This window comes from Betta splendens, chromosome 9, assembly GCF_900634795.4.
Source record: "Betta splendens chromosome 9, fBetSpl5.4, whole genome shotgun sequence".
NCBI classification, from domain to species: Eukaryota; Metazoa; Chordata; class Actinopteri; order Anabantiformes; family Osphronemidae; genus Betta; species Betta splendens.
In genome coordinates this window covers 2799730-2813423 of record NC_040889.2, presented here as the reverse complement: position 1 = coordinate 2813423, position 13694 = coordinate 2799730, and the positions used below count along the sequence as shown (strand labels likewise).

General features: G+C 43.7%; 1 protein-coding gene across 1 annotated transcript; it reads left to right on the top strand.

Moving 5' to 3' along the window:
- Positions 1–2284: 2284 nt before the first annotated feature.
- LOC114861344 (amphoterin-induced protein 2-like) lies at positions 2285–5789 on the top strand. The gene is made up of 2 exons (XM_029160453.3): positions 2285–2608; positions 3236–5789. The coding sequence occupies exon 2, from the start codon at positions 3328–3330 to the stop codon at positions 4843–4845; it is 1518 nt and encodes a 505-aa protein (XP_029016286.1). The 5' UTR covers positions 2285–2608; positions 3236–3327; the 3' UTR covers positions 4846–5789.
- Positions 5790–13694: the final 7905 nt, after the last annotated feature.

Below are 13694 nucleotides of genomic sequence, written 5' to 3'. Positions count from 1 at the left end.
AGTGAATGGGGGCAGATTTCTTATTATACAGAATAATTTAATTTATTCATAAATGTCAATACAAAACTGTGCAATGTTCCTATAATATGTTTTATGTTATCAAATATTTTAATGTATAATTGTGTTTTTTGTCTGTATTCAAATGTGTTTCACTTACAGGTTTGAAGTTGGATGGGGATGGACAGCCTTCTCTCTCCACTAGATTTATTCATTTCCACCTGGTGCTGAAGCTCTCTGTTCAGTCCTTAATGTTCAAGTGCTAAAGAGGAGACGCTAACGCGGGTGGATGCCCACTTATGAACAGTGGGGGGAACACTAATGCCCAAAATTAGAATGTTTCCAACCACAGCAGCTCTGAATGTCATCATTATGCCCTCAAACGCCATTTCTGATGATTCGTTTTAAAAAGTAAATTTGTACGACGGATGCATGTGAAAGATGTGGCGCAGCAGGCGTTCAACGTGACAAATAGGAGTAGGCTTGGCACGGCAGAATGCAGGTACAATGTCTCCATTCTAAGGTTGAATAAGAGGAATGAGTGAGAACATTATTTCCTGGTCTAGAAATAAAAATAGTTACCTTATGGTAGCATCAGAGGCAATATAACAATGTGGCTTTACTGTGGCTCTCTAACCTCCTGATAGAGAACTACTTCTGAATAGTAAACCAGCTCCAGCACTGACACTGGACAGGAGTGCTACTGTCACTGTCCACTATTCCAGATCAGTACAGTTTCCATGGGCTCTTTGAAGTTATTCCAGTGATTTCTTTCAAAGCAGTCCCACATAGTAGAGGCCGTCTGTTTTACAGCACGTGGAGTGGAGGAGAGTAAAGGCCTTTAGCCTTCGAGCAATGCAGAGGGTCACTATGGCAACACCCATGTAACAATAAAAACATTGTTTATTTCATATCTGGGTCAAAATCCAGAACGGATGCAGTACCATGCGTTTCACTGCTAAGTGTGACCAGTAGATCCTGAGGTGAACCATACGAGATGGAGGTGATGGTCGTGTGGGAAGATGGACCCTGGCAGAATCCCCAGAGACCATCCCCTTTGATGGCCGGCACCATGGAAACATCCAGTGATTTGTCAGTCACAGTCTCCCTGGTAGGAAGCTCATAATTAGGAGTGTATTGTGACTTATACAACAACAGGCCTCGATCTCACTTCTCTCTCTCCCACATAATGGAATTGACTCGTTTACAGAGATGAGAATGTAATCGACTTTCTCCCTCTCTCTCTCTCCTTCCCCATCACATATTGTATTAGTTGCCTATTTGTAGATCCGCAGGAGCAAAAGGGTGGCAATGAAAAGCTTAGGACCTCCATGGACCGGCGAGGCGCAAGAGAGAGCACTTTGATGCTTCGAGAAACAACATCTGCTTCCTGTAAACAGACGCGTGCCGCATTAAGCAGCTTCTGGAGCGCAGCTAGACGTCAAACTTTATTATCATTGTAATGACGCCAATATGGCAGCAGTACACTGCTATGGGGACACTATGGGGATAAATGGTATGTTGAAAAAAAAAGAGGGGGTTTTATGTGGCACAGCATTACGACGTTGGCAACATTCTGCCTAAAGTAATTCAGTAAATCCTGAAACGTTGGGAATGGGAGTTTCTACGGGCGTTTCTTGGCTTGTGTTCGTCATTCTTGCCAAAGTAAACAGATCTTCAGGGTCACAGATGTTTAATTACAAATACAAATGATTGGTAATGAACCAAACTGTCTGTGTCAAGCTACTACTAACAGCATAATGCAGAAATACTGAAACGCAGTCTCTGCAAGAGCTAGGATATATCAATCTTAAGCCAATACATTAGACAGGAATTAATAATTTTATAACATTTTAAGGACAATTCCTACATAAGCACACTGACACCAACAAGTTAAACAGGACAGATACCATCACTTTTAAACTCCCTATGGGTCAAAAACAGCTCTGATGACGTCATCGAGCTGAGCAGCGCTCCCCTTTAATAACAACGGTGTGTAAAATCCTGACTATCTATCTATTCCAAAGCCATAGAAGTGCCTCATTTAGGAAATGCTTGGGACTAATGTAGACAGCATGGGCCGTTTTACTTTAAGGGGTCCCTATTAATTTAGGTGGAATATGTGAAAATAAAATGTATAATAAATTCACTTCTTGGATCTCTTTTGGTCTCCTACACCTGTGTGGAAATTTGGCTCCTAATTTAATCATGATTATTATTGTAGACTAAGTTTAACCAAAGGTAAAAATACCCCCCCCCCCCTCCAGCTTTTAGCGGCACCCACAGCCCCTGTCATTAGTGCAGCCTGTGTTTACGTTCGGGACGACCCCTCCCACACGCGACGCGCGACGACTCGACCTCGCAGGTGAAGCGGTTCAGCCTCCGCTCCAGTGGCTTCCCGCTCGCGTTCCGCTCCCAGCACGCTCTCGGTGGATCATTGTTATGTGCGCGGCCGGAGACGATGCGCGTCACTTCCCAACGAGCGAGGAGTTGCCTTTAGAAATTAAAAAAAAGACACGCGGACGGAACGGCGGCGCGTCCGGAGAGCGGGCGCCTGGATGTGGAGGAGCGGGCGGGAAAGACCTGACCGGGCGGCAGCGTGGGCGTGAAGGTGAGTGCTTCTCTGTTATTTTGCTGAAGTCGTTGAATGCTGGATGTGATGTGAGCATAATCACGCAATACAAGCATCAAAACTTATCATTATTTTATTCACTATATAGTTTTTCGATGATCTTACATTTCACTCTGTCTACTGTTTTTACTTCTGGGTTTCAACTAAGTTTTCACAAAAGGGTCATAGTCAAAACAATGGGTTTAATGTTTGAAACCTAACAATTAATTAGTGCTTCAGCCTCAAATTTTATCTTTGGCCCAATGTTTTCCCTTTCTGCATTATAGTTTGCTGTCAATCTGCACGCTGCAAAGCACTTTTTAAACAATAATGGACATCTTGACATATTTGATTTGTTACTCAGTTACACGTGTGTGCAGTGTAGAATGTATGGATTTATGTTTAAGCGCTACATTACCAATGCTGATGTGCAGATGATGTAAGCACCTATTACTCTAATTAAATGAGGAGATGAAGGCTTTTTCCTGTGTTACTTCTATAAGTTGTGTGTGTGTGTAATTGTTCTGGTGATTGTGTGCCGTAAAGCCTTAAGAGAAAATAGTCAGGCGAAACATAAAGGGATTAATTTCCTTGTTCGATGTTTCTTCCTTGTTTTCCTCTCCTCAGCTCATTAACCTGTTCATCAGAGGCTCGCAAACCTGACATGTTTGCACCCAGCGGGACGGTAACCTGAGATCCCATGCCGAGGGAACACCAGGATGCGTCCCTTTGTGTCACCACTTTCAGGAAAGACCGGTGTCGGGGGAGGCTGTTGCAATTGTGCCGCTTTGGTCTTGCAGCTCCTGCTGTGTCTCGGTTTTCTTCCCTCCATGGGCGCTTGCCCACGTGACTGCCTTTGTGCGAGTGATATCATCTCCTGCAGCGGCCGCAATCTGTCCGCGCTGCCCCTTGATCTGCCGAGCTACGCCACGCGACTGGACCTGAGTCACAATGCCCTCACTGCCCTGCCTAGCGACTGGATTCCCCGACGGTCTGATCGGCTCACTACGCTGGTCCTCAGCAGGAACTCGATACGTCAAATTGAGGCAAAGGCGTTCGCCGTGTCTCCGCATCTCCTTCATCTGGATCTCTCCATCAATCAACTGACGTTGCTGAACGTATCCATCTTCACTGGGCTGGGTGAGTTGAAAGAGCTGCTTCTGTTTGGGAACCAGATTGTCCAGATCGACCCAAGGGCCTTCAGCGGCCTTCACAGCCTGCAGCGGCTCTACCTTTCTGGGAACAGACTGACGGTGTTTCCACTGGGGCTCTATTCGGAGCCCGGAGGACCTCGTAACCTGACCTTTCTTGATGTGTCAGGCAACAGGCTTTCAAAGGTGCCTGTGCAGAGCGTGCTGTCTGTCACACGCCAAGGTGGAATTTATTTGCAGGAAAACCCATTGGTGTGTGACTGTGCATTGATGGCCCTGTTGGAGTACTGGATCTGGAAGCAGTATCAGCCCCTGGTCGACTTTGGAGGGGAATATCCATGCAGAAATGATTCAAGAACGGGGACTATTTGTAGCCAGCAGGGAATGTGGGACACGCCCCTTGAGACACAGACTTACCAGGTGGAGCCTGGTAAATCACTGTTAGTGCCATGTCCAGGGTTGACGTCCTGGACCCAGGATGGGCTGCTGGTTTTCTGGGTGACCCCGAGGACTGTGGTGAATTCATCAAACTATGACCCAAGTGCCCACCTAGCAGTTCTTCCTAATGGCACCCTTGAAATCCAAGAAGCACTTGTGGAGGACTCTGGTACATATGGGTGTGTAGCCGCCCGTGGGCGACGCTATCACCTGCATGAGTCCGTGGAAGTCGACGTGGTGGTCGGCAACTCGAGCACCGCCCTCTCCGGCGGCACGTCGCATCGCAGCGGCGCCGAACATTTTAACACCGCGTTCACCACCCTTGCCTCCTGCGTGGTCAGCATCATTTTGGTGCTGCTGTACCTCTACCTCACCCCCTGTCGATGCAGGGAAGGCCCGGGCGGGGGAGCGAGGGGGTGCGGAGGAAGGGCCATCGTCCTGTGCTCGGACCCAAGGGACGTGGAGTCGGAACAGCGGCGGTCGAACGGGAAGAGGGTGGCGTTCCTGGAGCCTCAAGCAGAGAACTCAGATGCCGGCAGCCCCAAAACACCAGCAGTATACTTGGGTCATGTCACCACTGAGGGAATTCTAAAGAATGGAAGTAGGACAGTGGGACAGAGCATCACAGACCCTGCTCACATGGCATAGAAAGAAAATTACCTTTTGCACACTCCTGTGTCTGTACACTATGAAGTGATTTTTTCTGTGTCTTGTTTCGGTACATAATGAAAAAATCCCTTTGATGTGCAGTAGTGTACTGTGATTTACTGTATATGGAGTAGTTATGCAGTATAGGGGTCAGATCTTAAGTAGAATTTTAACTGTCTCTACAGTACGTGGTGTCTTTTTTCACAATAATAAGAGCTTTATAGGGAAACACAAAGATGGATGGATGGATGTGTGCTGATAAGCTGCTAGAGGCACTGGTAGTTGTAATATCCTATCTGCATGATGAGTATAGCTATGACAGTGACCCCTGATATTTTTAACCATCAGTCTCATCAGACACACTATGCCCACAACAAATGAGTTAAAATATGTTCATCCAGTAGAAAAAAGGGAAGAAACAATACAATACTATAAATTGGACTACAGTGTCGGTACTGGATAAAAAGAAAGAGACAAATACTTGCAGAAATAAATATAACTTATTGATAGACAATTATGAGATGATGTCAGACACTTTGACATATTTGACCTATTTCATCGATGGATAAAGGATGAAGCAGGAAATTTTACTTTGAAAACCAGAATCAAGTCACTCAAATCCACCTGTGTAAAGGGCTCTTCTTTTTTGGAGTATCCAGGCCGAAATTATTAGTGTGTGCTTGAAATTGAAGGCAGAGGAAGGCATATGAAGTACATGTCTTTATTGTTATTTAGGTGTCTCCTTTAAGATTGGTTGTCCAGAAAAATCAATAAACTGCTCCTCTTGGATATAATCTTGCATTTTACCTGCTTTGGTTTTTAATGTGGATAAAGCAACAGAATATAAAAGCCATCATAAAAAATATGATAATAGTGAATTTATGCAGAATTATTGTGGTTGGACTCTCCCTAAATTTTGAGCAAACAATAAAGAGGAAATGGCCGGTGGCATTATTTATTTGCGGGTCCCGTTATTGTAATAATATCATTCCCATAACAATAATCATTTGGAAAAATCCGATATGTGACAGCCCCTATCTAAGCCACGCGAGCTTATCTTGGGCTGTGTGGCTCTTTCACGAACAGGCTCGCTAATCTTTATTGATGATAGAAGGCGCGCTGGCACGGTAGCAGCAGGATGTCTGATGGAAAGATACACCTGTAATACTGCTTTTGGTTGTTTGCATCATCATGCCTAGCACCGGTTTCCCCCATGGGGAAGAGTATAATAAAACAGATTCACTAAGGTGATTCAGTAAAACTCGGGCTTTAGGTGCACAAAAGCGGACACTTGTCAACCTGATGTCTGTTGCTCCTGCTATTTGCCTTACCCTCCACCCTGTTGCACACGGGCTCACCGACAGCAGATTCACACAGGAATTGATCTCTATGTGTTCCGACAGGAGGGGGAAGTTTTGCTTTGGCAATGAAGTCTCCGTCGACCTAGATCAGTGTCACAGAAATCAGAAGGAGGCTGGCCGGCTCGCCTCCAGCCCACACTGACCCACATTGCTTTGTCCTCTCTTGTCGGCTTTCTGTAGGTGAGCGCAATGGCTTCCAAGGTGCCGAGAGGTGTGTTACAGTTTTGGAATTGTAGAGCCGTTAGCTTTTTGCCCTATATTCGTCTTTTCTCTAAAACACGGCATACATTTTAGGTGAGTGAAGATATCACTTTTTGAATGGCGAGTGTGTTTTGTTCTGTTTTCACCAGTAACTACAATGATGATGCTCTTATTTAAACTTAGCAGTTTCATCATTTTTGGTTCCACTCTCCTCTAGATTGGCGCTGAACTAAAATGAAAAGAGGCAGTTTGGGTAAAAATGTTACATCAGAAGGATTTAAGGATGACAACCTCTTAGCGAGTCAACAAATCGCATTTTTAAAAAATCCTCTTACAAGCCTTTCCAGTGGCTACTAAAAAGAAAAATGAAAAAAGCCAAAGCCTCTAAAAAACCTTTTTATATCTTATGCACTTGTTGGTCAGTACTTTTGCAAGGGCGAAGACATTCTTAGCAATATGAAAGCGTTGCGCTGTAGTTGCAGCAGGAGCCTCTTTCAACAGCTTCGCGCTTTCATAGGGCAACGGGCCAATGGCAGCCGCTGAATAGAGGCTTCGGGTAGCGATGGTCCCAGTGGGGCTAATTTAAACGTCCCTCACTGACGGTCTGACAAGGTGCTTTTCACGGGTCAACGTGGGGACAAGAGTGTTGCAGCTGTCGCCGGTCCGTCAGGGGAGAGGGAACAGTTCCTCCTAGATTAGTAGGTGGTCGCTTCAGTAAATACCACCTGATTTTGATTGCTGTTAATGATTGTGTTCCTCCATTTTGTGCCCTGACTAGAGAGGTGACCCTGATCGTGATCTCTTGATGACCTCACGTTGGCTTATGTTGCAGGTTCAAAGTGCTGGGATTCAACCAGCCTAGAGTTCATCCACGGTCAAGTATCATGCAGTCGGTTGAATTACACTCAATTACACTTTACGAGGTACCTGTATTGTCAAATTCACACATTGCAACTCTGCCATTAAATCTACTTTTACAAGGATATATTTGCTCAGTTTTGACGTTGTAGCAATTGGAAGGGTGATAATTCTACCATATGTTTGCCACAAAGGTTACAGTGGAAGCCAGGAGGTGGTACAGGAGTGCCGCTAATGTTTTTTTTCAACCCCTCGCTCATTTCAACACTGCAGCTAAAGCACAACCTCCTGAACTCTGATAAGCAGCTTAATGACAGATGTCTCCAAATTCCATTATCAGACTTATAGGAGGCAGTGTGTGAGTTTGAAGCCTGCTAGACAATAAGAGGTTACTGTTTTACATTTAGCTCCATCCCTAAAGTCACACAGGTGGTTTTTGACATTCAAAAATAGTCCTGTTCACATGGGGAACTGTGTCCTGCTGTGCAACTAAGAAACCAGGAAATTGCATCATGGGAACTGCGCCGTCCACTGTGTTTATGGCACACTAGGAGTCCTAAAGATGAATTTAACCATATCTCTGTATTACTGTAATTGGCTCTACTAGCAATGATGAAGCAGCAGGTGTAATTTATACAGGTTCTAATAGAAATGTTTCTCCAAGTTTTCCACACCAGCGCAGTCCAACACCATCTTTTCTGTGAATTATTTTTTATGAATGTAGTCATTTTCTAACTATCCATAATTCACATGCTGGAGAAGTGTAATGGATGTGTGGGTTGTAGCTGAAATAGAACCATTAACGTGAACACATTCAGGACATTTAGCAAATTTAATTAACACTGTTTTATTAATGGTGGCCTCTCAGCATACGTGCAATCAGCCCAAAGGAGAGTAATGCGGAGATCCCTGGGGGGGATCTGACAAACCTAGTGTTTCAAATGTAAACGGTACCGACAGCAACAAATGCTTTCAGGTTCATCAAAGGTGGTGCAACCCACCTTTTCCATGAAATCATTTCCCTTTGGAACCACAATCAAAATGATGAAAAATCTCCTCCTCTGGTTCTGCGCACACAAAAGGAGCAGTGTACCCCCCCACAGAGTAAGCTTCCATGGATGTGAGTGAAACTGTGAAACTGTATATAGGGAACTACAAAGATCATGTGGATGGATGGATGTGCGTTGATAAGCTGCACTGGTTATTGTAATATCTTATCTACATGGTGAGTATAAGGAGAAGGTCCTTATACTCAGCATGTAGATAAGATATTACAATAAGGAGTGTGTGTGTAAATGGTTGTCTGTCTCTTTGTTGCCCTGCAATGGACTGGCGATCTGTCCAGGGTGTACCATGTACCCATAGCCAGCTGGGATAGGCTCCAGCCCCCCCGCGACGCCCTCACGTACAGGATTTCAGCGGCAGAAGATGGATGGTGAGTACAGTTATTACAGTGACCTCTGTTATTTTTAACCATCGGTCTCATCAGACACGTTATGCCCACAACAAATGAGTTCAAATATGTTGGACCATTCGAAAAAAAGGGAAGAACAATACAATTCTGTAAAGTGGACTATGGTGCATATAGGGAAAGGCGGATTAATGAGTACCCATTAATTTGCCTAGACATGAATTACAAAGCTATAGCATAGTTACGAGCATAATTGGATCACATAATGGATGGATGAAAACGTATCTATTAAATGCACACATGCCAATTGTTGTTTTTTTCCTGGCAGAATATCTGATCAACAGCATCCTCTATTTTCTTTCCTGTAGAAAGCCTGTCTTGCAGTTCAGTTTTGTGACTCTGGTGTTATCCGTGTTGTATTCAGACACTGGGTTGAGGTCAGTGACCGTGCATGTCTGCACGGTCACTCCAAATCCAGCAGCTTTGTTAAGATTTGAGTGACCTTCCTCTAACCTTAACCAAGGCGCTTGCTCCCCTGCCTGAACCCAGCCTGACACCTGTCTCGAACCTCTTTGGCTTGTCTGTGTTGTGCTTCAAACATCCTCCATTCACTAATGCTGCCTGCGTTTTTGTATTCACCTTCTTCGTGGACTCAAACAAAATGCTTTTACATGAAAAACATGATTGGTTCCAGAAGAACAAAAATAAAATGCCTATTATTAGACTTTGAGTTTGAGAGTTTGACTCACCCCGGAGTCTTTCAACAAGACAATAACCCAAAGCACATGCAGCGTCTAAGTGGGTCAAGGGTAATGTCCAGTTTTCTGTAAATCTTGGACAAGCTGGTTGAATGAGCTCAGCTGCCTCAGGACACATGTGCCAACATCATTAGGAACATAGAGGTTGTTGTTTGCTGTGAGTCAGAATATCATGTTCATGGAAAAGTTAAGTTTGATTGAATTGAGGGTCTAGTCCTTAAAACTATACCTGTATAGAAATACGGGTCTTAGTAATATTTAATTAAGGAAACTTCTTCAATTAGGAAGCATCGATTTCAGAGACAGTGGGATGTAGCAGAGTGACCTCATCCATTGCTTTTTATGAAGGCAGTATAAATATGTGACCAGTGAGGTCAAAATCATTTTTGTTTGCTTGGTACCGTGCGATTGTATGCATGAGACTAAAAACACTAAGAGCGCATGAGGGGAGGTAGAACGGATGCTTCATCAACTAATGTGCTTTAAGGATTAAATGAGAGCGAGAGCGAGAGAGAGAGCGAGAGAGAGAGGAAGAGGCTGACGGAAGATGGGGATGGGAGCTATTTGCTGAGGAGGAGCCGAGTGTTCAGGTGCACAATAAGATAGGGAGTAATTCTAATGTTATGAGTGCAGGTTAGAGCCAGTCCCACCTAATACTGGCCAATATGGAAAGCAATCTGTTTTAAAAGCCTGCATGTGGTTGGAATGGCTGGGGTCTCACGTTGCACTTCCTTCAAAATGTGCAATGGCACATATGAAGTTTACTGTTAATTTGTGGTTCTGTACTGAAGCAACGGTCTCTCTTCTCATGGGGTTCTTGCACTGAATGGCAAAGCGGTGCTTATTCAAGTCAGAGATGGTGTCAACTCTAGGTTTTATGTCAAGCAGAGACATCAAAGCCCTAAAAAAATCAACAGTCAGGAACTGAAGGAAAGCACCAGATGTGTGTTCACGCGGAGCTCATGTTCTAATGTACGGAGTGATCATCCAAAATGTGTTGGCTAATTTATAAGCACATGAATCCTTAGTAGGTGCAATGTAATGTATTTTTTGATGCTTTTATTTATTTTTAATTATTTGTATCACATTTGAAGACACTGGAATTTGATATTTGTAAGTTTTACCTGAATTAGTTTTGTTTGCAAGGCCGGATATTAAATATAAATCATTTAGTTTTGAGATCTCTGAGGTTAATTTTCTTACGTTTTAAGGTGAACATGTACTGCGAAAGCTCCTGTGACTGGGCACATAAAACTAAGAAGGCTCGATACTGCTCCGCTGGTTAATTTAATAGCAGCACATTTTGTTTTCACTTCACGATTATTGTGAACAGGTTGTCATATTTGAAGTCACTGTCAACAGCAACATTGCTGTTGCTGCCTTTTTTCCCGGCCAGACCTAATTGGCCAAAATGTAATAAACAGACTTCCTTGCCCAGTGCCAAACAAGCAACCAATTAATGGACACGAGGGGAGAAGTCACTGCAGGAGAGGCCAAAACTAAAACAGCGGCGGCAGAAGGGTTTTACATGGGGCATGGGCAAAAACTGCAGCCACCACCCACCCTATTAAAAGTAACAGTTTCAGCAAGATTTCAATGGCGAATAAAGTCCAATTTAGTATAGAACCACAATGTGGTAAACAGCTATGTGGGAAGCTGATCTGCACTAGTACAATATCTTGTCCTTTTTTTCTTATCTAAATACCTTTGCTTATGTCTCTGATGGCCATTATACGAAAGGTTATGCTCATCACATCTTTTCACATCCATGCAGTGCATGGTGGTACACATGACTTTGTTTGCTCAGTATTCTGTTATTCTCTCTGTTATTAGAAAGTCACACTCGTCCAGCAAAGCCCCCCAATAGCTGACTGTTGGGACTATAGGAGGAGATGCAAAGCCTTGGTCCTGAGGAGACACAGACACAGCAGATGCGGCCGACCCACATTCCAGCAAAGGGAAGGTGAAAGGAAAGAAGCTGTATTGTCTGCTGTAATTCTCTGTGTCTCTGAGCCAGGCGATGCCCCTAAAATATGCCTCATTGAACATTACGGTGTGCATGGGGGGGTTAGGGTGAGGGGACAGGGGCGTCTGCCTGATTTTTCACCGCATTATTAGCCTTATTATCAGACCACTTTTGCATGGTGGGAGTGAATAAGACACAATTATGACCAAGCGGATATCACAACGGTGCAGAAGAGTTAACAGAAGAAAGGAAATTTAGTTTAGGGGTGATGGAGTTTTAAGACACAGGGATCAGATCCATTAGCGTTTGTCTGAACTTGAGCTGAGTATCTGAAGAGTTTTCTTGATAAATCCTCAAATGCCTCTATAATAAATTTTCATGGAACAAATCCATATTAACTCCCAGGGTGGGTAACAAATTGTAACCAAACTTCGAAGTGTTCTGTTATCAGGGTACAGAGAGTCCTCTCTGTAATTACTTTTGGAAAGAGGACTCCTGGTTTATTGCATAATTTATTTCACAGGATCACATTCAGCAGATGCGTGATGCCTGGACTCCTACTGTAGCACGATAGGAATCAAGCTTCAGCTTCATCAGGGTGACCTTATTAAATCTAATGAAAAGTAGAGCCTGTTTTGGAACACAAACAATTTTAGAATCAACATTTAAGAATGTTAAAGAATTATATAGCAGTAATGTTATAAACAAGACAGTGATGAGTCATCTCTTAAAAGACAGTTTTTTTATATTGACTTTCATTTTTGACCTCTAAGTCCACAAGTACAATTTCAAAGTGACACTTCCCAGTCGGTGAATGCCACAAAAAATCTCTTGCAGCTGTCATGTCAGAGAAAAAGTTATATTTGTGTTGTTTTTTCCCGCTAAAATCCTCTGGCTGGTAACAATCAACTTTGTTCCCATCAGTTCAGGGAAGAAATCTTAAAAAAGGGAACGAGGAGCACTAATGAGACTTTCAGACATACATGAGAATGAAGAGGGAACCAGAGATTGACCTGTCAGGTGTGTCGCCGTGGCAACTGCAGCCTCGAAGCAGCGCGAGCGTTTTGTTTCTACGTGTTTTGGTGAAGATTCTAAGACGTGACATCGATACCTCGCTTGTCTAACATCTGTGTGTACAAATAATACGCGGGGCAGTTTACAAGTGGGGCTCGTTTTCTCAGACACGGAGCCAGGCGGCGGAAGCCTTGACATTTAAAGCGAGAGCAGCACTCTCTGCGTGGAGCTCGGGTTACAAAGTGCGGAGCAGTGCAAATATTCTCAATCAGACTAAAAAGAGAACAAGGTTATACGGAGCTTTAAGTAAACCTTGAATGGACACGTCATCACATAATACAGATGATAGCACCTTTCATTAGAGGGAATGCACGTGTAATCAAAGATGGAATTGTGAAATGTCAGTTTATCGCTTCCCTTCAATGAAACCCTCCCTATTTTAACCAGTCAGGTCGGGTCAGTGGTGCGAGTTTACAGCTGTCAGTTATTATGCCCAAAGTCTAAAAGTCACTACGGCCGAGATCTTCCACATTCCTACGTTAGCTCCAATGGTGAGGGATAAACACAACAGGCGAGAAGTAAAAGACTTGAGTTTAATTTTAAGCATTGTATGTTGAATGCTTCATCAGATGTGCAGCCGAGGAAAGGCAAACGTATTTTAAAATAGAATTTCTCACTGCTTTGCTTACAGGTTTTCTTTCAGTCGTTTGACTCCCAGATGTTCCCCAGATGTTATTAATACACTACGATGTTCACTTTACAATTGACTAATCAAAGGACTGGTTATAATTCTGTGTAATATTGTAAGCATTTGTTGTAGAAGAAAATCTTAAAATTACTACTAATATTCTAAAGCAAAATTTTTCGATAGAGGAAAACGTTCAAATGAAGCAAACAAACAGTATTGAAGTTTGAGCTTTATCACTTTGCAACACGGGCAAAAGTGTTCTCCTGAATTCAGCCGCACCACATCTCGCGTCAGAGTTCAAAGAGCTGAGCTGCCAAAAGCCGAAATGAGGAAACGTCAGATATTATCCGCTGACAGCCTTATGTAACTCCTGCGCGTGTGTCAGGGGGTAATCCTCTTAGAGGGGAGGCCAGTCGCCGCAACAGGAAACAAAACGGCGTTGCCTCCTCTGCCCCCCTGCTTTTCATAATCAAAATGGAGTTTGTTGTTGAGACTGGCCCCACCGGAGTTAATCCATGCCGGACAAGCCCCCTCCCTCTAATCTATGATTATTTGTGTTCAGAATGGCCAGGCAGCGATCGACATCGGATAA

Excerpts from the sequence above, each read along its gene's own strand:
- LOC114861344 (XM_029160453.3), top strand. The coding sequence starts at position 3,328 with ATGCGTCCCTTTGTGTCACCACTTTCAGGAAAGACCGGTGTCGGGGGA.